General features: G+C 33.7%; 4 protein-coding genes across 4 annotated transcripts; 1 reads left to right on the top strand and 3 right to left on the bottom strand.

The window, feature by feature from the left end:
- The first annotated feature begins 2,270 nt into the window (after positions 1-2,270).
- On the top strand, positions 2,271-7,631 carry LOC114186946. The gene is made up of 2 exons (XM_028075029.1): positions 2,271-3,494; positions 4,990-7,631. Exons 1-2 carry the CDS (start codon positions 2,576-2,578, stop codon positions 7,341-7,343), a joined length of 3,273 nt encoding a protein of 1,090 aa, XP_027930830.1. The 5' UTR covers positions 2,271-2,575; the 3' UTR covers positions 7,344-7,631.
- A 585-nt stretch (positions 7,632-8,216) lies between these two features.
- On the bottom strand, positions 8,217-12,381 carry LOC114186749 (putative protease Do-like 14). Its single transcript, XM_028074747.1, has 11 exons — positions 12,212-12,381; positions 12,047-12,128; positions 11,435-11,539; positions 11,182-11,346; positions 10,954-11,081; positions 10,379-10,590; positions 10,103-10,184; positions 9,827-9,969; positions 9,504-9,624; positions 8,809-8,901; positions 8,217-8,526 (listed from the first exon to the last, which is right to left on the bottom strand). The coding sequence occupies exons 1-11, from the start codon at positions 12,224-12,226 to the stop codon at positions 8,410-8,412; spliced, it is 1,263 nt and encodes a 420-aa protein (XP_027930548.1). The 5' UTR covers positions 12,227-12,381; the 3' UTR covers positions 8,217-8,409.
- A 105-nt stretch (positions 12,382-12,486) lies between these two features.
- LOC114186750 (histone H2A-beta, sperm-like) lies at positions 12,487-13,573 on the bottom strand. Its single transcript, XM_028074748.1, has 2 exons — positions 13,156-13,573; positions 12,487-13,068 (listed from the first exon to the last, which is right to left on the bottom strand). The coding sequence occupies exons 1-2, from the start codon at positions 13,387-13,389 to the stop codon at positions 12,838-12,840; spliced, it is 465 nt and encodes a 154-aa protein (XP_027930549.1). The 5' UTR covers positions 13,390-13,573; the 3' UTR covers positions 12,487-12,837.
- Positions 13,574-15,555: 1,982 nt separating this feature from the next.
- Positions 15,556-18,769, bottom strand: LOC114187463 (formin-like protein 11). Its single transcript, XM_028075725.1, has 4 exons — positions 17,218-18,769; positions 16,941-17,131; positions 16,558-16,793; positions 15,556-16,435 (listed from the first exon to the last, which is right to left on the bottom strand). Exons 1-4 carry the CDS (start codon positions 18,399-18,401, stop codon positions 15,725-15,727), a joined length of 2,322 nt encoding a protein of 773 aa, XP_027931526.1. The 5' UTR covers positions 18,402-18,769; the 3' UTR covers positions 15,556-15,724.
- Between the last annotated feature and the right edge of the window lie 5,608 nt (positions 18,770-24,377).

Here is a 24,377-nt window from a genome sequence, read left to right as displayed (position 1 = left end):
TTCAATTTAGTTTTTCCTGTGTAATTTAATTTTTTTTAATTTTTCCTAATTTAGCTATCTTTCTCTCCAATTTATTTTTATTTTCTAAATAAAATCTCCTTCCATTCGACTCTTCATAAATTAAACCTTAGGTACACTATTTGAATAATTAATCTCCCCTTATGTCTATTTAGTGTATTATACAATAAAAGAATATTATATTGAAAGAAAACTCGACAAAATAGACACTGCATTTCATATTTTATAATAATATATATTTTTAAGTATAAAATTAAAACCGGTGTAGATTTTAAATTCATTTTATTAAAAGAAAACAAACGTGTATTTTCTCGCAACCCACAATTACTAATTATACCACCACATTTTATAAGAAAAAGACTAAATTATCCTTCAACATTAGACCGTACCATTGCTGTCTTTACTGCTACTACTGACACTTTCATCATCACCGTTACAACAGAGAAAAAAAAAAGAGAAATAACACTGGAAAATAAGAAGAGAGACACTCTAAAAAAAAAAAACTCATTCTGAGAAGCTATTTTCGAAATATTTTTTATGTATTTTTGAAAAGTTTTTTTCGAAATATATTTCACGTGGAGTTTTTCTAAAAAACTTGTTGTAGAAGATATTATACATGTATTTCAGAAAACTTTTTCAAAATATATTTTATACATTCAGGAATTTTGTTCCGGAATTTTATTTTGAAAATAAAATTTCTAAAACGTGTAATAAAAAAAATTATAAAGAATAAAATGATTGTTTTGAAAATTTGGAGTGCACAGAGAAGTTGTGAGGTGCAGAAAATAAAAGCCTTTTCATAATAAATAAGAGCAAGATGGTATTTTAGGTTAATCCTTCTTATCTATCCACTTTCAACTAATTTTGGTTATCTAATTATTTATTTTATCTTAAAAAAACACATTTTCTTATATATATTTAACCTATTTTACATAACTCTTTTCTTTCCACAACAAAATAATAATGTAGTAGTAATTAACTGTTTTTCTATTTTGGAAAATACATCTATACAATAAATAAGAGGAAAATAGTTAAACTAAAATCCAATCATTAATATTTATTTAATAAAATGTATAAATAAAAAAATTACATATGGTAATAGCAATCATGGTGAATGTTTTTATCACTTTTATTATTTGTAATGATTTTTGTTATTATTATTACTATTGTGAGAAATAATAAATATAATGATAGTATTTATGATATTATTCATATGAAAAAAAACATTAAATATTTCTCACTTGAAGCTATAAAATAAGAAGTTGGATGTTAAGACATAATGTTAAATTAGAGACTCTTTTAGCAAGGTAGTTCATGTACTTATCCAACACTAAGATATAAGATTATGATTAATATTGTTACACTTATCTCTAATAACAGGTAATGTTTATTAACTTTTTAAAAACTATATTTATTGTTTTCCATTTTATTACTCAGAGAGACATACATAAAAGAATTATAAAAAAGTGTGACAAAGTAAAATTTATCTATCAACACATCATACTTACTTTATTTTACCAATATAATTTATTCTCTCAGTAATTTTAATGTTGTAGAGTCTTGTAATAAATATTCATTTAGTATTCAAACACCTTTCTTAAAGTTCATTTCTTAGTAATTGTAGTTTGACCCAAAGATTCTCCACCTCTCTACATTTTAGTAAAAAAAAACATTTAGCAAAAAAACATTTAACGTGAAAATGGAGTTTTTGGTAAAATGTTTTCTTTTTTCACTACAAGAACCAAATATTATAACACCTGAAGCTGAAAAATGACAATAAAAAAATCAATATTATATTTATACAATAATCAAACTTATTTATTCAATTTAATCCTATTCAAATTAAAAATATTTCTAATACTATTAATCTAAATAAAAAAATCTTACGATATTTTATTTTTGTTTTTTAAAGTTTAAATAGTCAAAACAATTCATTTATCTGTGAATGAATGAGTATGGAAAAATATTTCTAATGATCATAGTCCACATTGGAGACGATGAAAATGATGAGATTAAAATTGAAAAATAGAGGAAAAGAAAAGAAAAGCAACAAAATATATTATTTTGTGCAATTTATTTTAAAAGAGAATAATCTAAAATGGATTTTCTGTTTCTTAATATTAAGATTTTTTTCTTTTTTACTTTCTTTTGCTTTATCCCTTTTCACCAAACAGTTTAAGTGAAGATGCTTTAAGTTCCAGGTGAAATAACTACAAACTGTGGAGTTATTCATTGAATCTTCGTTTACTCGTTACACTTTTCAAATGCAACATTACTCTGTAATAAATTCAGTTTAAATTGTTGCTCATAAGAAAAATGAAAGACTCATCCAAGAAATAGTCACAAATGAAATGAAGAACAATTTGTGTTGGAAATAATTAGGGTTTTGAATGTCATTTTAGTATCATAATTTCTCTTTTCATTTCTTTCTTTTCTTAACTTTCTTTGGGAAGGTAAAGCTCAGTGGTCTGCGAGTGAAACCTCTAACCCTCGCCAGAGTTCATTCCTAGGGTTTCGTTTCTTCAATTTCTCATCTCTTTCAGCAGCGACGCCACTAATGACCGAATTGCACTCTCAAGATAATGCGCCGGTTGTTGCGGATTCTCCTAGGGTTTCGCGAGATCAGAAATTCGGCTACTCTTCAACGGAAGAGTTTAGGGTTAGGGTTTCATCCGACGGAAACGCATCGTCTACCATCGATAGATTGACGGAGGAAAATGACGGCGATAGATTTCCCGGTTCCAATAGCGGATCTCTGTTATCGGAATTCGACGAGTACGTGGCAGCTGAGAGGCACGTGTCGCGGGATCTAGGGCTTGGGTTCGAGGTTGGTGACATGGTGTGGGGGAAGGTGAAGTCTCATCCGTGGTGGCCTGGGCACGTATACAACGAAGCGTTTGCGTCCCCGTCGGTGCGTCGCTTGAAGCGGGAGGGGCATGTGTTGGTGGCGTTCTTCGGCGATAGCAGCTACGGCTGGTTCGAACCGGTGGAGCTTATTCCGTTCGACGCCAATTTCGCTGAGAAATCGCAGCAGACGAATTCGAGGACGTTTCTGAGGGCCGTGGAGGAGGCGGTTGATGAGGCCTGCAGGAGGCGTGGGCTTGGGTTATCTTGTAGGTGTAGGAATGCTGATAATTTTAGACCCATAAATGTTGAAGGGTATTTTTGTGTTGATGTGGAAGATTACGAGCCTGGAGGGTTGTATTCTGAGGGCCAGATTAGGAAGGCGAGGGATAGGTTTAAACCGAGTGAGACCCTCGCATTTGTGAAACAATTGGCGATATCTCCACATGATGGTGGCCGCGGAAGCATTGGATTCATTAACAATAAGGCTACCCTTTCGGCTTATCGGAAGGCGGTGTTTGAGCAGTTTGATGAGACTTATGCCCAGGCTTTTGGTGTACAGCCCGTGCGCACCACTCATTCTCCGAATAATAAAATCGATCAGCCTGGGATTGTTAGGCACACTCCTAGAGGTATATATACATTTATAGTTATTTCTTTCACTTTTATTGGTTAATGGCGACATGTTGTTCTTCAGTAACTTTGTCTATGCGTTGTTTGTGTCTGCTGACTGTGAATTTGATGACCAAATCTTTCTAGGTTTTTGGGTTTTGGAATAAAGTAGTCGTGTCGTTAGGAATATACACTCCTCGTACGTAATAATACCTACTCTTTGATGTTTAAGCACTTGATTCAGAAGGGAAGATATGAGTCTCCTATATTCTTATTGTATAAAATGTGTTTTGGTTTTGGTTAAGTCTTTTACTATTGTAGTTCTGGAGCTCGTTTGTTAACACTCTAATAGAGGTTTGAATCGTTTTGATGTTTGTGCTTGGTGGCTGAATTTTTTTTTTTTTTTTTGTGTTTGAGTCTCTGACAAAAGTTTACATAGCTTACTGTTTAAAAACATGATTGAATAATGTTCTTGATGGATATATTATCATTAGAAACACAACTAGTTTAGGTTATGATGCATGCCGAGGTGAATGAGTGGGCGTGCATGACGAAGACAAGGTTAATATGAATGAATTTTGGAGAAGTTAGAGTAGCTCCTATTAAGAAGATTATGACGGAAACCTGCTTAAGAGTAAGGTGGATTTGGTGTCCGAGTAGACTACTAGGGGCCCTAGTGGAGTGGAAGAAAAGGATCCAATGGAAGATAATTAGATTAAAAACCGTAGCAAGACCATAATAAATTTATGGAGAAACCTAAACATAATCTACTGTAGCATTTGGTATGTAAAATCTATTGTTTTATTCTTGAGAAGTGTTTTTCCTGCAAATCATGATTTTTCAGAATGTTGTAAAGGCCTTTGGCATTCTTATGAATTCAGATAATTTTTGATTAATCTTAAACTTCCCCACCTTCCTGGTAATCTTGGATTTGCACCCCCTCCAATTGCATGTTTTGTTGGGAAACATTGAAAGAAATTGCTAGATATGTTTCGTTATTATTTTAACTTAAACAAATATGAGAATCTAAAATCGTTAATCTAGGTTTATTGGGTAATATAGAAAACCCTCTAACGAACACCATAAATTGTTTTATTGAAATTTTCATTATAGGGCCCAGTGGTATAGTTTATCCTTGTAATCGACCCACACTTAGTTGGGTTAGCCTTAGTTATTATTGTAATTATTCTTAATTACTGTAATACAAACTTTTTGTGTTCACAGAGCCTTGTTGATGTGATTTCAGTTTTCTGTGTATCCTTGCAAAAAGTTTCATGAAAGGTGGAGCTTGCTATAATGTCTTGAGTATAACTGGGTTGTCTGATTTTTATTATTATCCTTTTAATTTGACCATTAGTTTAATTTCACAGTGTGATCTCTTGTATTTTATCCCTTCACTTTCATATGGACGCTAGTTTATGTGGATTGAAGATGTTTGTTGTTGTGTCTCGAGCTATTCAAAGTCACTTGAAATATTAATGCTACTTTTTCTCTCTGTTTTCAATTTTTTTTCAGCTCCTTTGAGTGGTCCACTGGTGATTGCAGAGGCTTTGGGTGGTGAGAATAGCAAATCTGTTGAATTTAAGGAGGCTTTGAAGAAAGATAAATACCTTCTTAAGCGAAGAGATGATCCAAATAATTCTGTCCAATCAGTCTACACGGAGGACAAATCTAATGCAGCAAATAGTTATCTATTCCAGAAGAGGGGTCTAGCTGTTCCTTTGACACTTCATAATTTAGAAAAAAAAGAAGACACTGGATTTGTCAGTCATGATGTTGCAGCTTCAACTTCAGATGCCAAAGAAGATTTGATGGGTCAGGTTCAAGCAGATAAATGTGGTCTTACATCCCTTTCCATTTTCTCAGACGCAAAGGCTCTTCTCAACAAGGGAAAGGAATCATCTGACGAAGTAACGCTGAGCTTTGAACTGGATAATGCTTCAAGTAAAAGCATGGTTAGGTCTGATTTGTCTGGGGAGTCGGTAGTACCAAGCACAGTTGATGACATGTGTCAACCATCGGATCCGGAGAACAAAGTTGTTTATGCTATACATGATGGGAATGCAAAATTATCAAGACAACGTGAAGATTTTAACCAAACAGAGCAGGGACTCATGATCAATGCTGGTGGATTAAATAACATGCATCAAGTTAAAAGCGAAAATAATGTATATGGTTCACCAGTTGAAGCAAAGCATCACAAAATTAGTGTGGTGAAGAAGATTAAAGGTCTTAAGAGACCTGCAGATGAGTTGAATTCTGAAGCTTCTGCTGTTGGACAGGAAAAGAAGAAAAAGAAAAAGAAAACAGATTTAAATTTACATCCTACCTTAGGCTTTCCAGAGAGAAATTCTACATTTGGGAAATCAGTTTCTGTAAAATCAACTGGAAAAGCTGTCTCAGTTGGTTTGGCTTCTAAAGATGATTTAACTGCAGAACAAGTGAAGGTAGATGTTAATGCCGATAATTCGATGCCCATGGATACCATAGGAAATTCTAGTTTAGCTTTGCCCCAACTTTTGGGTGATTTGCAGGCCCTTGCTTTGAACCCTTTTCATGGCATTGAAAGAAAGATCCCTGGAGCTGTTCAGCTGTTCTTTCTGCGATTCAGGTCTCTTGTTTACCGAAAAAGCTTGTTTGTATCTCCACCAACTGAGATTGAAACTCCTGAAATCCGCCTCACAAAATCTCCTACAAGTCTCAGGACATCTGACAGTCCTGATGAGTATGTCAAAGCTTCACCGATTGTAAAACCAGTGAAACATGTCATTCGGCCTGCTGAGCCCACAAAAGCAGGGCGGAAAAGGGCACCCTCTGATCGGCAAGAGGAAATTGCTGCCAAGAGGTTGAAGAAAATCAAAGATATAAAGGCACTAGCTTCAGAAAAGGCAGTGACCAATCAGAAAACTTCTGATGCCCGGCGAGAAGATGGCATGGAATCCTTTTCTCAGGCTCCATCCAAGGTAGTGAAACCAGACACAATGAAGAAAGTGAACACTCCAGCTAAGGCAGTTGAGCCCACAATGTTGATGATCAAATTTCCTCCTGAAACAACTCTTCCGTCTATTCCAGAGCTGAAAGCAAGGTTTGCTCGCTTTGGCCCAATGGATCCATCGGGTTTCCGTCAATTTTGGAACTCATCAACTTGTCGAGTTGTTTTCTTGCACAAGGCTGATGCACAAGCTGCCTATAAATACTCTTTTGGAAATCAATCCTTATTTGGAAGTGCGGGTGTAAGGTGTTTCCTTAGGGAATTTGGGGATCCTGCTCCGGAAGTGTCCGAAGCTGCAAAGGGTAAGGTAGATGATGGTGGAAGTGACATAGCTCGGGTGAAGGATCCCCCAGTGGTTCATCGCCTGGCATCAGCATCATCTATGCAACCACTTCCTCAGCCCATCCAGCTGAAGTCGTGCCTGAAGAAATCTACAGGTGATGAGTCGGGTGTGATTACGGGTAATGGAAGTAGTAGTAAAGGAAACTCTCGTGTAAAATTCATGTTAGGTGGGGAAGAAAGTAGTAAGGGAGACCAAATAATGGTGGGTAATAGAAACAAGTTCAACAATGCTAGCTTTGCTGATGCTGTTGCAACGGATTTTAATAGTAAGAATGTTCAAAAGATGACATTACAACCCCCGTTGCCTATTCTTCCTCTTCCTACACAGTTTTCGAAACCCCCTCAACATAATTTGCGTAATTCTGAATTGGCAATGGCACCCCGAATCAGTCCGAATTTTATTAACGTCACAGCATCAGCTACTGCAAGCACGGTTGATATATCACAGCAAATGATACACCTTTTGACTAGGTGCAGTGATGTTGTCACTAACTTGTCGGGTTTATTGGGCTATGTGCCTTACCATCCGCTCTGACCAAATTTAGTCTTCAGTTACACCCTTATCGTATCATTCACACATACACAAGAAAAATTATGGAATGGGGTCATGTTTTGGCGACTGAGCTGATTGGGCTTATTTGTAGATTTTGGGCTCCGAAAATTGTAAATGCAGATGTCTGTATTACGAATTCTTAACTTTTCCGATATCATTCTGAGGGTTGGGATTGGGGTGTACTCAGTTGATCGGTGAATGTTCGTATGTATTAGTGTATATTGTATGATGTGATTTTTTAAAAAAATTAGAATATTATATTGTTGTGCATGGGTTAGACTTCTGTTTTTCTGTCGTGACATATACTTTTACATATGATCGAACATGAGGCACTTCAGTTCGATCTTGTACATATTAAGCTTTGAAAATTTTCTACTGTCACCTAATTTTGTTGTCGTTGAAAAATTAATTATACATTCAAATATCCTATCTTTTGTTTTGAGATGGACCTGAATGTAATATTTTCTTCCTCAGAAGATATACGGTTTAATTGTTTTTCTTGATTTTAAAGAGTGAGTTAATAAAAAAACATTTACTTTTAAAATTTATGATAAACACTCATTTCATATATTGCAGAATTGATGTTTAGATACCGTTTAAATTACAATTAAAATTTGTTGATGTTTAGATACAGTATAAACGGCAAATCGCTGTTTCTCACTCGCTTCTTAAAGGGCGAAGAGTTTTTCTAATTCTTCTAATTTTTAACATCGCTTCATTGGCAAATAATATTAAAACTAGTCAAGTGTAAATTGCAATGTGACCTCCCTACCAAACTATCAAGATAAAAATTGCTTGACATTAAAATCTTAGAAGAAAAAGACGAAATTAAAAAAAAATCGAAAAAGGACACCCTTTAAGTAAACTACAACTCAATTAAACATAAAATAAAGTACTACCAAAAAAGAATGGAAACAAGGAACTGTAATGAAACAATCCACAAAAATGGCCTCAAATTCAACATCACAAAAAAAAAAAAATTAACGGGTACAGTTGGGTGCGGAATTATCACATCAAAAGGATGGAAACACCAAGTAGTTACATTCTTCTAAATATCGAGATTGGCTTCTTCAGGAATCACACTTAAAGTCACCAATTGATCACCCTTTCTCTTTACTACAACCTTTATGGGTACCCCAACTTTGTCCCCTAATATTTCAATCACCTGTCATAATCAAGAACAAATTCAAGAGTCACATGAAATTCAAGTGCAATCGACTTATAGGTTTTTTAATATTCAAGAGTTCCCACACCAGTGACCCTAGTTACTCGTCCGCAATACACGGCTCTAACATTATATTTATCTCATTTTAAAAGTTGATACCAATTTATTCATTTAAACTAAAGTTTAAACTTGACCAACATTTTTCATTAAACTCAACATACAATAAACCAGTTTTGGTCAAGTTTAATGAAAAATGTTGGTCAACAAGTTTAATATCATTACCTCTTTTACTCTTTCTACAGGCTTCCCATCAAACTCGATGACAACATCACCAGGACAGAACCCAGCACGCTCTCCAGGGGATCTAGGAGTTACCTAGCCAAAAACATTGAAGGTCCTGTCATTTTAGTGTCTCAAATTTCTAATTTGACGATGTAATATTTAATTTCTTTCACTAATACACAAATTCCACCCAACCTTTCTCTCAACATCCATCCCTTAATTTGAAGCCACAAACTAAATATAGGGACTCAATGCTAAAAAAATGTAACATGGTACAAGTAATAACCTTGTGGCTTCATGAACTATGACAAAACACTATTAGTTCTTAGTAAAGCTGAACTCTCCTAAAAAATGCCAACGAACTTTATGTTTATCATGTTGAACCATCAGCCCCCATGCCTACCAGTTCCGCGCACCCATTCATCAAACCCTTGTGAAGCAAACCATGGCCAACTTATTTTATGTTTTCCATAAAAGGTCCACACACAAGCCCATTTTCCATTGCAGAAAGTGTGTTTAAATATACTCTTCACACGAGAAGAAACGTGTATGAAAAAAGTGTCTTTGTTCTAAGATAACATATTGCATTCCCCTAACTTAACATCATCCATTCCTATAAAAGACTAAACACACAAGAACCCAAAGGACCACAGAACTACATATCCTAAAACAAAAAGGATCAATTAGCCACATACCATTGGTACAAGAATGCCCTTAGTGACATTAGGGAATGAAGCATCTTGCTTTTTAAGCTGCGCAATAATCATCTCATTGAGATCAAGCATCTTTAGCCCAAGCCAAGGCCGTATTACTCTCCTGAATAAACGTTAATAAAACATAATATTTAATCTATAATATGCAAGAGCTAAACTCAACTACAAAATTATGATTGACAGAAAAATATATTCAAATCCATATTTGTTTATGGAATATCAATTTTCAAAAGGTGAAAAAATAAAAAATTTAACTTCTACTCGGAAGAGTAAAACAAAATGGTCAGATAAAACCAAAAACATACCCACTTCTCTTGAAATGCTCTATAATTTTAGACACCGAATCAATTGGTACAGAAAAACCAAGCCCATCAGCAGCCGCCAATTTCATCATGTTCACCCCAATAATTTCTCCATCCATGTTGACAAGAGGGCCTCCAGAACTTCCCTATACCACATAAGCAGATGAAAACAAACAATCAGACTGATCAGATATTCATGTTAATATTCAGTCATTACACCACATGCAACTCTAGTTAGGTAGGTGGGTAAATCAAGGAGAGAAAAAGAGGAAGACATACAACATTAATCGCACAGTCGGTCTGTAAATACTCTCTCGGCATGCCACTAAATCCCAAATCACTACTTTTGCGGTCAACACAACTAGACAAAATATCATAAAAAATTAATTTCGTTGGTTCAAAAGACAATAGGAAGTCTGTTACAGCTTCCAAAATCTATCTATCATGTAAAATGGCAAAACCTAAAACAAATTTTCAATAGCTTAGTACAAATAGAGACAACTGTTATCGCGAGAGACAACTGCTATAACCTGAATCTGAATTTTTTCTTCGTACCTTACAATTCCGTGGGTGACAGTATTCTGGAGAGAAAGTGGACAGCCCACGGCTATCACCCAATCTCCAGGACGTAGCCTACTTGACGAACCAAGTTTAGCTTCCGGCAGTGGAGTTTCAGAATTAATCTTCACAATAGCAATATCTGAATGCAGGTCAACATTCACCACTTTCCCCTCAAATTTTCTTCCATCTTGCAATGTGACTTCAATCTATAGTATAGTTGATATATTAAGATCCCCATTAATTAGGCAGGTAAGACTCCAGAGTCATGATTATTTACATACATGTCTAATGTCTCCCTGGAGACTAAAACTTACAAGAAAAGAAAAATAATGACATATACACAAAAAGGCTGCATATGAATAGACTAAAATAATCTGAAGGTAAAAGTATTTTAATAAGATATTTACATATTCATGAAGGATATCAAGAACCAACAATCAAGCCAAGCAACTGCATCCTAAAAATGCCTATATTTCCTCTAAATACATTTGAGATGTGTTTGAAAATATCCAACTTCGACAGGATATCACATCTCATTTTGCATCATGGAAACTGGCATGTAGACAAACCTTCCCTTTGGTGGAACCTCTTGTGCCCATAAAATCAACCACAAGATGAGCACATGTCAATATTGTTCCATCCTTGTTGATGATCGTTCCCGATCCTATACTCTTTCCGCTCGCAATACCAAAGAAATCTGCGTGGTGAAATTCAAAAGTCAACTCAGAGGACATAAATCAAAAGTTCAAGTTTGAAAGATATCAAGACAAAGTTTTGAAAGATATTAAGACAGATACCTTGATGAATTGAAATATTAACAACAGCAGGCGCAACTTTTGCAGCTGCATTTGAAATAGTATCTCGACCAATATAATCATTTGGCTTGGACTTATCATCAACAGACCCAGATACATCAGACGAAGGAACGGGACTGTCTCTATAAGAATAAAGAGCATCAATTCCTACATGTTTTCAGTTATATATGTAATTCAGACATCTCTCATAAAAATTTGTGCATATACCAAGTTCAAAAACAAAAAAAGAACGAACCAGATTTATGGGAAAAAAGTAAACATTGAGAATCAAACAGCGTTGGACATGTCAACCAAAGGAAATCCGGTAGTGGCCTAGGAACTCGAACTGCAACGGAAATTCCTGAATTTGATGTTGAAGCCACATTAGCAGAACATCAATGTTACTCCCATCCAAATAATAAAATGACATTTTCTTTCAATTCACTAAGCAACCCACTACTCCACTAATGATTAAACATAAATGTTATTCACAATCATAAGTACTACCTCCGAGATTACGTAGATTATGTTGGCAGAACATAAGGTAAGGTGCTGATACATACCTTGTAATAATTTATTACTAAAGCAATCCTATTTAGCTACTTCTATCTGTTAAATAGATTCTGCGCTGTTATCCCACATGAAGGTAACAACCTCGAAAAAAGTTATGAAATAGTAGGAACTGGAAAACCGTAAATAAAGTGAAATTAAGTATAAAGAAACATGTCACTCCTAAACCCTATTAGAATTAAAGTATTGCTTGTTTCACAGAACCACATAGAGATTACTTAACAAAACCTTCTCCTCCTCACTATTGCTCCTCAATGTAGAACGATCGTATATGAATAATAAAAGGTTAGGCACTCACTAAAACGATCATAGTCACTGCAGCACAGGACAGCAGAACCAAAACCTGCAACTGCCGCAGCTCTGAAGAGCCCAAATCTTCTCTGCCACATACAATTCATGAGAAATTTCAACTTCAATCATCACGATTCAAACAGAAAAATACCAAACAAAGAAACACTAATACCAGAATTCCACTCATGACAGGCGCACCGTCGTTATCACCACACCCCTCGCAAAGGTAAATTCACAAAGTAAAAAGACCTTTCAGCAAAATTAGAAAAGACAAAGTCAAACCTCGGGTAACAATGAATTAGAGGCCCCAACTCAAGGGAAGGCCCAAACGTCTTTGGCCCAAACTGCTATGGCCCAACAATAGCCATGTCGCATAAACGCTTAAATAACGGAGAACAATAACTACCGTGTTCGAAGAGAGCGTTACAAATTATACTTCAATTCCACTAATTGGGTAATCATAAATAAATTTTCACAGACAAAAATAAGCCAAACTATATCTAACGGACTCCGATCAACTGTTACAAACAGACTAGGTTTAAAAAAGGGTTTTAAAACTAGTTAAGGTAACAAAATGCTTCTTTCATGCATGATTTAATTCAATAAGGGACTACATTTAAACCGTTATCATATCCAACCATGAAAGTGACACTAAAAAAGTAAAAGACCATATGTTAGGCAAATGGCCATCAAATTTCTCCTGAACTAAAACTATATATATAATATTACCAAAATAAAAAATCCAGCCTAAATAAAATAAAAAGAAAATCTACCAAAAAAATTTACAAAATGAATAATCTATGTTTTCATAGGCGATGTAGGAGTAGAGAGCTTTTCCTCAGGAGTAGACGTATTTTTCTTCGCCAACAAAACTGGATTAATATTAGGCAACACTCCACCGCTAGGTATTGTCACACCTTGAAGAAGTTTTCCTAATTCATCATCATTTCTCACAGCCAAAAGCACGTGCCGAGGGATGATCCTATTTTTCTTGTTATCACGTGCGGCATTCCCAGCCAATTCCAACACCTGCATTGTAAAATTTCCATTGAAATGTTGTAAATAAGAACTAATTGATTTCAAGAATGAGGTAAACACAAATTGTTGAGTATTTACCTCGGCGGCGAGGTACTCGAGGACGGCGGCAAGGTAGATCGGAGCGCCGGCGCCTAATCGACGGGAGTAACGGCCTTTCTTCAAATATCTAGTGACACGGCCCACCGGAAATTGGAGACCGGCTTTTATAGATTTGGAAACGGCTTTCTTCCTCTCGCCTCTTCTTCCGGCGACGCCTTTGGAAGTGGCCTCCTCCATTGTTACCTGCTCTGAATTACCAACCAAACTGTTCATTTGGAGGGAAAACGAGAAAAAAAAAAAGGCTATTTCCTTTTCTTCAAAGTTTTCGGATTCTGATAACTGAACCAAACACGAGGGACGTTGAATATAAACTGCAAGCAAACTATAAATGTTACGCACTCCGATCTTGCCCTGAAGATTTTAAGGCTACTTTGATTCTATCAAAGGGTTGATTCATGTGACGGTTAAGCGATTAGATTGGAGAAGAGATTAAAAATGCTTCCATCTATAATTTATGACAGTATTGTTATTTAATTTATGTATTTAATTAATTAATGCATTTATTTTATTCTTCGATCAATATTAATAGAAAAATCTTAAAAGAAAAATTTATGTTTTATTTAACATGAGATGATGGTGTTAATTAATGACTTTTTTTATATTTAAATTTCAGACTTGCTTTAAACACACTGCTTAAATAAATATTTGTGAGATTCTTTTATGGTTATATAATTAACAATATTGTTTTCTCTCAATTCAAAACAATGTTATTTCAATTTAAGCATCAAATTTATAAACAAATTCAACCCTAATTAAAAAAAAACACATAAGAAGAACTGATATCAATAGACTATTATAACACTTTAATAGTTTTCTTAAACACATCATACAATAAAACTCTTTAAATAAAGTTAGTTGGAATTTAATATTTTCCATTAAGTTGCTGAATTTAAGAAATACATTGTATAATGCACAGGCTTCTCAAAATTAATAAATAAAAATGTAAATTCTTTTACTACCGATGAGACAATTTATAAAAATATAAAATAATTTCTGTACGAGATCTCTTCGAGGTCATACCTTAAATAAAAATAAAATAAAATTATAATGTATAATTAAGTGTAAATTCCATTGTATTCATGAATTTTGTAAAATTGAGTTAGATTTAGATCTATTTATTAAAATGATATCCGATTCTCGAAATCTATTATAACAAAATTTGTTGAACTTATTATTACACCTGCTAATTAGTTATCATAAATATTTAATTTTATGTTTGAAATGTATATGTCTTGATGTGAAGAAAATATATTGAAGATTTTCATAAATAAATGATAAAATAAAAAACATAAGAAATAAAAATTGTAATTCAAAATCAATGAAAACATTTATGAAGCATGAACATAAGATATATCTCAAAAGAAACTCTGTAAAGAAAACAATAAGAGAATTGGATAATGAAATAACTATACAGAGTGATGAAAATAGAAAGACAAAACTCAGATTTAAATAGAAAATCAAGAACATTTGTCATCAAATTACAAAAATAAAATTATCTCTCTCAATATATAAAATACATTACAATTAATTAATTAGTACATAACATGATAGATTTAGATAACCAATAAGTTATGATTTAGGGTGTGCTTGGTTTAGCGTTAGAAAATTGATAGAATCAATTCTTCAACGCGGAAGCAAGAATTAGTTGTTTTTCATCTAACGTAAATCTTTTATCCTTTAATTGATTTTGGAGATCAAACATGTGCATTAGAAAATCAATTCTACATCACTTTGACGCAAAACCTAAACACACTTAATCTATACAAGAGTGTGCACATCATAAAAATATTTGGATAAGATGAATTATAAATTGACTCATTAAAAATTTGATATCATTTTTAATTCAAAATTTCAGGACAATCAACTTTTAGATTATGTATTGTCCGTGAACTTATTTTCATTTAATATATAACTCACAACTCCACACTTAATTCCTTTCAAAATCTCATTTCTTTTGTTTACTCAGTTCTTTTTGTATCTGTTTTGTAACTCGATTCTTGTACAATGTCCTACAAGAAAATCATTTTTTTTACAACCATGTTACAAATACCTTCTTAACAACAGTAAATTTTCTTTCTCATAATTTTAGTGACATCTTATCATGGTCATACTTATGATTCTACCCTTCGAGACTTTTAGAAGAGAAATCTTGTTAAGATAGGCTTTTTAAAGCTGACTCTGTTCCATATTAGAAATGGATTTTAAGCATAATTCAACTCTACAAAACTAGTTTGTCGTTTGTGAGATAAGGCTTGTATCTCATTTATATATTAAAACATCGTCTTATCTCTAGTCGATATGAGACTTTCAACCTAACCGTACTTACAATAAAAATGGGAGATTTATAACATGGTATGTAAGAGATTTAAGAGATTGAAGTCACACTTCAATTTTGTTATCTCTAATTAAATATGAAACATCCACTTATATTCGTATTTATAGTACATGGATGATTTTGAAACAAAATATACATACATTCAATCCCAAAGATAATGATTACAGTAACCATGATTCGAAAGCATATAAACACACAACAAGGCTTTCTATTCTACTCAATCCAAATAGTGCGAGGGGATTTCATAGACCTTTTAAGCTCATTGCACACATTATTTACCATATCAAGAAAGTCCCTTACTATTACAAATATTTGAAGTGGATTCGACTCTTCGTCACTCACATCCCCATGAAAATACTCAGTTACTTCTTTTACCCGACCCATCACTCTAGCTTCATCTCCATGCAACTCTTCTACCTTTCTTTCTGCATAATTCAGAAACCGCTTCATGGAAATCACAAAGCTCTTGTTTCTTTCATCTTCACACAACAACCCTTTTACCAGCTTCTGCATGTTACCCAACCCACTTGATAGGTTCGAGACAGAACTTGCAAGCACGTTTAAGTCAATTGTGGCAGTCTTTTTAACGTTGCATAACTCAGCACTAAGTCCAGAGACAAGTTTTAGTCCCATTCTTCTATAATCTTCTTCCTCCTCTTCCTCTGATCTGTTTTCACTCTTCTGTTCCACGATGCTCTTTGAAGCTTTGGTTCCTTCTGAGCGAACTATCTCCTGAACAAAGAAATGGAGCAAGGTGGTTTTACCATCTGTTCCTTTAACATCAGCAAGCTTGAGAAGGGCATCAAGTTTGAAAGCTCTAGCACCTCCCCTTGTTGTTCCCACGTTCATGCGGTTTCCTGTTTTCAGCACTGCTTCCAGCAGTTTCAAGAAGAACTTGCTTGACCTTAGTTCCTTGCATGCTTCCTGGTGTCACAAAAATTAACTTTTTTAAACAAGTAACACAAACATGGCTTCATAGTTTCATGATTCTTTATAAATTTCAAGAGATTGCAATGAACTATTTAAAAGGGTCTTAATTATGCTACCTCTAGCATTGTGAAAGAGTCACTGAGGTGAGTCACTTCGTCTTCGAAAGTTTCTCTGTAAAGCATGGCTTCCACTCGTTGAAAAGCAAATGGTATGCTAAGCATTACTCTCACAAAATTTTCAGCGAACCCAAGTTCATTGACACCTCCTTTGTAGCTCAATAGCTTATCCTCTTCTTCTTTCGTTGGTACCATTTTTACCAGTGCCTCCAGTTGTTGCAGAGACAGACCCTTCCCTGCATTTATTTCACTACTTAATGAGACTTTTCACTTAGCATCATTAATTTATCTGTAGCACATGGTGTACATGTAAAGGTGGTTGTTTAGACTTTGGTGGTCAAAGCCTAAATTATTATACATGTTTATAAAATAGGATCCTTTACCTAGTATTAGAGCCTCACATGCTTCTTCTGCTGTGATATTTAGAGCTTTAGAGAGTATTGCTATATTTTGCAGGCGTTTTGGCTCAAGTACATGCTCCTTAGGGGACGGGGTTTTACTCATTGTTGGGTTGTTCTTTGTTGAATTCTGTAAATTGTAGCCAAAGAGTGACTCGATCATTTCCTCATCCAACCTGGTTAAATTTCATCATTTTCTCAAACGGTGAAACTAAAAACAGATACAAGACATATTACTTGCTAATTTTGAGAAAGAGCTTACTCAAACGAATTTGTTCGAAGCGTATCCCACACCATCGTTCGATCTGGTGTGGCTCTTACTTTGTCCCAGTGAAGTGGTTTGAGTTTTGGCAGTTGTTGAGAAGGTGGGGTTTTGATCACACTGTTGTTCATGTTTCGTTTCAAAAACGGAGGTGGACTTGGTGGGGGAGGAATACTTGATTGAGAAGTTTCACTTCTCTTTTGCTCTTCATCTTTGGGAGTGGATGGTGATTGGTTAGATTCTACCTTTGGAGTTGAATTGTTGGAAGAACAAGGAAATTGAGTTGTCTCAGAGATTAAATTTCTAGGGGACAGAAACAGTGGTTCTGTTTCAACACATGAATGAAAACTTTCATAATCTGATGATGAATGACATGCTTCAGGGTCAGTTTTTTCTGCAGAGGAAGCTTTGCCACCACCATCATATTCCAAATCCTCGTGAACAGATAGAGTTTCCTTGGTGGCGGAATAACTGGCAGTGCTGGCATTGTCATGTTCTTCTTGATTCAACACCTTCTCCTCATTAATTGCACGTTTTAGGGAACTACGGCTTGAAGTGCCACTTTTTGTCTCACAAGTTTGTTTCAAGGAAAGCAAATCAGGGTCAGAGTTTAAACTCACATTGCTTGATGAATTATGGCACGTACCTGCTGTTCTTCCGTTTTTTCTAAACAGTGGCATTGTCCTATTGGGTTTCCATTTCTGATTTCTAAATCTCTTGCAAACACAGACACACCCGAGTGCACAAATTAAGGTAGCAACTACACCAGATACTACAACAGCCACTAGTGTTGTTCTATTTGCGCTACCTCTATCTTGTTGTTGAATCTCGTGAAGTGGCATGCTTCTATGTGAGTGATAAGAACCAGGATGCACGTGCAGCTCCGAATTCGGAGGCTCAGCTTGGGTTTTGGATGACAGAGAAGCTGAGAGGGACACACAGTTTGATTTAAAAACGCTGTAGCATAACCTTCTTGTGTGAAACATGTTGAGTGACTTGAGTCCAAGCAAAGTTCTGAAGTTTTCAAGTCTAGGAGATTCCTTGTTTTCATTCTCATCATTCCCTGAGGTTTTCTTGATTCCATTTTCATTTCCTACTGCATTCCACGCCGCATCCACAGCCAAAATGTTGGCTCTTTGCAATGATAAGAACACCAACAAGGTAATGATGAACACGAACCTCATGTTGAGTCTCAAAAAAACAAGACTCGGTATTTTCTAAGTTCTCAAAGCATCAATGAAACTGTTCTCTCTTAAAAATCTGTTTTTCTTTTTGTTCCATTTAGTTTCTGAAGGAGGGAAAACAAGACTTGTTATTTGGGTGAAGAAGAGCCAGAAGTGTGTCTTTGATGATACTCCAAGGAATCGATAAGCCTGGTAGTTGTTGCTGTATTTTTCCTTCTTAGGGAACTGAAAAACTCATCTCAGTTCTCACCATAATGAATTCTATGAACCTATATGCATAACATAATAGTACTGATAAGGCATAAGAGTGGAAAAAACTTCTCTACTAGGCCACTACCTTGACTTAATGCTTTTGTCTTGTTTCTTAAAGGTATTTTGTCATAAAGTAAATGGGAGCTACTTACTAATACTCTCGTTTGTCGTGATGAAACACCTCTCCTTTTCTTATTGATAAATTCAGGATGAAAAAGTACAGAATCTGATAATTTGAGTCACGATCGTTGCAGTTGGATAAAGATTTTCAGTAGTTAAAGAGTCACATAATGCAAACGACGTAGAAGTTGACAGTGGGTCCAGTTTGTTGAACTTGGCTAACTCTCTACGGGTGATTCAACAAGATTGATTTCTCCATCCAAACCCATCAAAGAGAAGAGATGACCCACTTGGGGGACCAATAGTCCTAACTTTCTGATGTGAATTTTACTATGTTTCAGAGGTAATCTACTTTGCATTTTGCAGGTTTTGGAACCCTCATCTTACACCACATTTAGTGATGTTATTAAGAGATGAAATTTTAAACTTAACTTCATCTTGGATAATTAATCTGTAAAATAAGATTAATACTCACTTATCGAAGATTTGCACAAGATGCCATGGCAGTGTCTGTGATGGAAAGTCTTTAATATTACTGCAATTTATTTCTGGGGAAGTTATGGTCAGCATACAGATTCATCTTCTTCGAATGTCTTCCAATGTCGATGTTGTTTTTGTAGTTTACATTTAGGTTTGATGTTCTGCAATCCATGGATGTAAGTTATCAGTGACGAATCTTGACTAATAATTATTATGGAAGAGCCAAAGTAATATATTCAAAATTTTGAAGTTGTATTTGATATGAATACTATTTTAGATACGTTTTCCTAATTTCATCATTTTTATTTATTGGATATTCTCATATTTGAATATGTTTTTCTATATAATATTGTTCCAAAGAATTAATATCAAATTCGTCATCACCTATAATTTTTGTAACCTTAAGAAATGACTCCTTCAATTGAACAATTGGATTATAAGTATGATATTCTGGTTTGTGTAAAGAATTTGAATTTGTTTTCATTTTCATCTTTGTGGGTAGTTTTCCTTTTATTATTTTTGAAAAATAAATATAAATTATTTTACTCTTCATCAATTGACCTATTTTTTAAGTTTGAAATTCAAAAATAGTTTATCATAATCTAATGAAAAATTCAAAGATATAACTAATAAAAGAAAATTCTAATAATTAAGTCACAATTCAAAATTCGTTATGAAAAAACACATAGTACATTACTTTTTCTTCTATCTTAATAAAAAGTGAACATACAAAGGCTCATGAGATAAAAAAAAATAATGCTAACTATAACAAATTATAAAATTATAAATTACAAAATTTTAAAATAATAAAATAATAAAATGATAAAGGTGACAAGTCAACAAAGTGACATAGAAAGATAATAATTACGTCAGCCTCTTAAGAGCCACATCATCCCATTAAATAAAATAACATCGGAGACCTATGATGCACAGATACGATACGTGTATCGGATACGACATGTATCCTATACATTGATACGTATATTTTTAAAATAATAGGATACGATACGTGATAGATACGTGATATATGAATAATGAAAAATATACAATAATTCTACAAACATAATAAATATATGATTGTTAATGTGTGAATCCAAATTTTCTAATTAGAAACCAATTATTTTGGTAGTCAAAACCTTGTAGCTAATGTTAGTGACCAATTTAAAATCAATTCATCATTGAAACTATTTTAATTATCAATTTAGAGACCGATTATAATTTTTTGAAACTATTTTAGTTGTTAATTTGGTAAATATATAGTGATTAATTTTTTTTGTCACTAAAATTAGTCACTATTCAAAGATTTTATTGTAGTGTACTACTACTTTGTAAATTAGATACTTCATTGATAAGTATCATTAAAGTATTCTAAAGTGTCGGACACGATATATGTCGGATACGGATACGTGACCCAAATTGAAATATCGGTTCATCATAGTCGGAGACTTAATTGGTACTCAATGAATCACAAAAATTTATCACGACTCAATTGAAAGTTCTCAAATTTATCAAAAACTTAAAACATAATTAAGCTAAAAAAATACATAATTTAATTTTTATTAATTTTTAATATATACATTTAATTAAAAAATTTATAAAAATATTAAAAATTCAATATATAAATAAAAAATATATATAGTGGGGAGTGGGGTGTAGAGGGAGGGGGGCGTGGCCCCTCTCTGCCGTGTAAAAGCTCCGTCACTGTAAGTTGTGTTGGTAGGGTGTAAATATCCGAATGTTTAAATAAAAATGCATACTATATCATGCATTTTGCAAATTCTCTCGTGCAATTATCTAATTAACTGATCATAATAGCTTCCTCACATTTTCTTCAACTTTGGCACAATTCTACGGTCGTAGAGCTGTCAAAAAGGGTCAGAACCTGTGAGTCAATCCGACTCATCACAGATTGGAATCTGCGAGTCATCCCGGCTCACCACGGGTTCGATCCAAGTTGGGTTGAATTTTTTTTACAAATTTTAATACGAGTTGATTTTTAACTCGACTCACCTAGAACTCAGTTCATCCGGGTTGAACTCGTGGTGAGCTAACCCACAAATGAAAGGTCACATAAGTGTTTTTTATTAAGTTGGATTTGGTTTGGTCAAGGTTGTTTTTTTTAGCCAACACATAGATAATTTGTATTTTTGTTTTGTATTTTAATTGTATTAAAGTTTATTTAGATTTTAGTTAGAATTATAATTTAGTTTTGACTAAAACAGAATATAAATAAAATGTATTTTGATTAATTAACTGAATCCGTGAGTCAATCCGTTTAATTCACCAACCTATGGTGGGCCGAACTGAATTCAAATTTTTTGACTTACTAATAAGTGAGTCGAGTTGACTTACTAAATGATCAACCCATAATGAATCAAGCTGGATCATATCGGGTTATCCATTTTGAGAAGTGAGATGAGGTGGGTTGAGGCAGGTTGTCCACGTACACAGCCTATAAAATCTGTATTTGTTTTGATTCAAGGGCTCAAGATTAATGTGAGTTAACTTTAACTCCAACTTCATCAGTTTGATGTTCACCGTAGAGAAGATGGGTTCGTTCCAAATAGCTGTAATGATGATTTATTTCATGCACACAAAAAAAATTAAATAAAAATAATTTTAGCAAATAATTTTAGATGTTTAATACCTTCCTTTTTTATTTTCTGTTTGTTGCTTTCTCAATTACTTTAAGGTTGTTTTTTTTTTTTTTTACATTTACTTCTTTATTTGAAGTGAGGTAGTTATGTTCTGAAAGCTTTGCATTGCAGGTAATTTATTTAATTTATTTAGGAGTGGTATGGTAGATTTCCTAGAGAAGAGAGAAAGAAAAGTGTGAGAGGAAGAAGAAGTAAAAGAAGGTGTACGGACTAGAGCACCATATTTTTTAGGAAAATTATATTATAATTTTTAAATTTTTATTCTCTTCTTTTAATTTTTTGAAGGAGTTTAGTGCAGGTCATTAGTTATTTTTTTTTTAAAATAATAATACATTAATCAAAAATCCTTACTATACTATAATAAAAAATAAGGATAAAAACTAGAAAACAGAAATCATAAGTTATTTTATTTTTTACTAGGAGTGTTTATTAAATTGACTTTTCATTTTATCTTTATCGTTCATTATTGAATTTTAATCTGTATATGAATAAATTTTCTTCTATTTAACAATTATTGATTTAATATTTTCATTCATAAATCATTATTAAAACTTTTTATTCAACATTGTCGTTTTATTTTTTATTAGTTTTTGGAATTTAATCATCATTTCGATCTCTAATATCTAAAACGTCACTTAAAGTTGAAATTCTTTTATTTATGTAACTGATCATTATAAAAAAATATAACTTTTGACACCAATTTCTTTTAAATAAGAAAATCAAAAAATTCACTTTATTATATATATATATATATATATATATATATATATATATATATATACGTAAAAATATGGTTTCCACTCCCTTAAATACCCTTAAAAAATAATAAACTTTTGATACTATGTTATAAAATAAAAAAGACATAAAAGCGGTAAAACTTAAGAGAAAACAGAGAATATATTATTTATTTGTAAAAATACCTATGGAAGAAGGTAGATAAAAAGTCCTCCTTTATAGTCCGAAAGCATTAGCTTATATGTTATAAAAGAGTTTATCGTTAGTTAATAAATAAAAGAGATGTAAATATAAATAAATAAATAAATATATATATATATATATAATAAAATTACCTTTTGAATGATATATTTCAACAATTCTAAGAAATTAAAATGCATTGCATTTGAAATTCTTGCGATTGAATTCTCTTCATTTTTTAAATAATATGTTTGGATAGAGTAATTGAAATACCTTACATTTCAATTTCTTGTTTGGATAAAATCATTGAATTTCTCTTATGAGATAAAATTTCATTTTAATAATATTTATTTTAATATATAAATTTTGAAATTAAATTTAATAAGTATAATTGTCAATTTAAAATATTTAAATTCGGTCAAATTAAGGTTTTCGACTCAACCCGTCTACATCGTCGAGCTCGTCTAGTTTGTCAAGTTGATTCGGCCCGACCCGTTAAGGTCATCGGGCCAGTCAGGCTCGTTTGGATCGTTGTGTCGGTCAAGCACGTTAGGATCATCTCGTTGGGCCAGTCAGGCCTGTTTGGGTCGTCAGGTCGGTTAGGATCATCTGAGTCATCGGGTCAATCACACCCATTTGGGTTGTTGGGCCAGTCAGCCCGTTAAGGTCATCGACCCAGCCTAACCAATATGCGTCATTGGGCCCACTCGACCCATCTTAGTTGTTGAGCTCGTCGATCCGTCTTGGTTGTCGGGCTCGCCTGACCCGTTTGGGTCATTGGGCCTACCTGACCTGTTTGAGTTGTCGAACCCGCCTGACCCGTTTGAGTTGTTGGTCTTATCTGGCTTGTATGGGTCTTTAAGCTCGCCCGACTTATCTTGATCATTGGGCCCATTTGGATCATCTGGCCTGTCTGGGTCGTCCGACCCGTTTTGGTAGTTAATCTTGCCCAACCTACCTTGACCATCGGTTCGCCTAAACCATCTTTGTCTTCGGACTTGTTTTGATCGTCAGGCTAGCCCGGTCCGTGTATATTGTCGGATTAGCCCGACTCGTCTCGGTCATCTGGGTCGTCTGAGCCAAATTGACACCTCGAATCTTGAACAATGAGAAATTTCACAAATTATGAAATTTCAATTTCATTATTTTTTTAGTGAAATTCAAATTCTACTATTTTATTGTTTTGAAATACCTTCTTAAAATTACTCAATTTCATTTTTCTTCTAATTTCTTCATCCAAACAAGTCATTTTACTTAGAAAAATTTAATTTCTCCAAATAAATAAATTACCATCTTAAATTGTCTCATCCAAACACACCCTTATTATTCATTCTCACCTAATTATTAATCATATAACCAACTTTCACACAAAAACAAAATTTATAATTAATATGAACCTGACATAGAAATGAAAAAATCTTATTATATCTAGAAAAATATAGAAAAGATCGTGTATTGGTGTATTGTCATGATGGTGAGTATTGCTGGTTTGTCTGTAGTCAGCAATGAAAACATTGCTGCAAATAATTGCAAGTCCATGTAGTCATTCAAA

This window comes from Vigna unguiculata, chromosome 6 (genome assembly GCF_004118075.2).
Source record: "Vigna unguiculata cultivar IT97K-499-35 chromosome 6, ASM411807v1, whole genome shotgun sequence".
Classification (NCBI taxonomy): domain Eukaryota; kingdom Viridiplantae; phylum Streptophyta; class Magnoliopsida; order Fabales; family Fabaceae; genus Vigna; species Vigna unguiculata.
This window is presented reverse-complemented; position numbering and strand designations above follow the sequence as displayed.

Bases quoted from the DNA above. Each gene is read 5' to 3' on its own strand.
- LOC114186946 (XM_028075029.1), top strand. From the start codon at position 2,576: ATGACCGAATTGCACTCTCAAGATAATGCGCCGGTTGTTGCGGATTCT. The intron at 3,495-4,989 runs GTATATATACAT...ATTTTTTTTCAG, and splicing joins TGTTAGGCACACTCCTAGAG to CTCCTTTGAGTGGTCCACTG.
- LOC114186749 (XM_028074747.1), bottom strand. The intron at 11,540-12,046 runs GTGAGTGCCTAA...CATCAAATTCAG, and splicing joins CAGTGACTATGATCGTTTTA to GAATTTCCGTTGCAGTTCGA. The intron at 9,970-10,102 runs GTATGTCTTCCT...TATGTGGTATAG, and splicing joins CCGACTGTGCGATTAATGTT to GGAAGTTCTGGAGGCCCTCT.
- LOC114186750 (XM_028074748.1), bottom strand. From the start codon at position 13,389: ATGAACAGTTTGGTTGGTAATTCAGAGCAGGTAACAATGGAGGAGGCC. The intron at 13,069-13,155 runs GTAAATACTCAA...TTTACAATGCAG, and splicing joins TCGAGTACCTCGCCGCCGAG to GTGTTGGAATTGGCTGGGAA.
- LOC114187463 (XM_028075725.1), bottom strand. From the start codon at position 18,401: ATGAGGTTCGTGTTCATCATTACCTTGTTGGTGTTCTTATCATTGCAA. The intron at 17,132-17,217 runs GTAAGCTCTTTC...AAATTTAACCAG, and splicing joins CTTCGAACAAATTCGTTTGA to GTTGGATGAGGAAATGATCG. The intron at 16,436-16,557 runs GTAGCATAATTA...TTGTGACACCAG, and splicing joins ACTCTTTCACAATGCTAGAG to GAAGCATGCAAGGAACTAAG.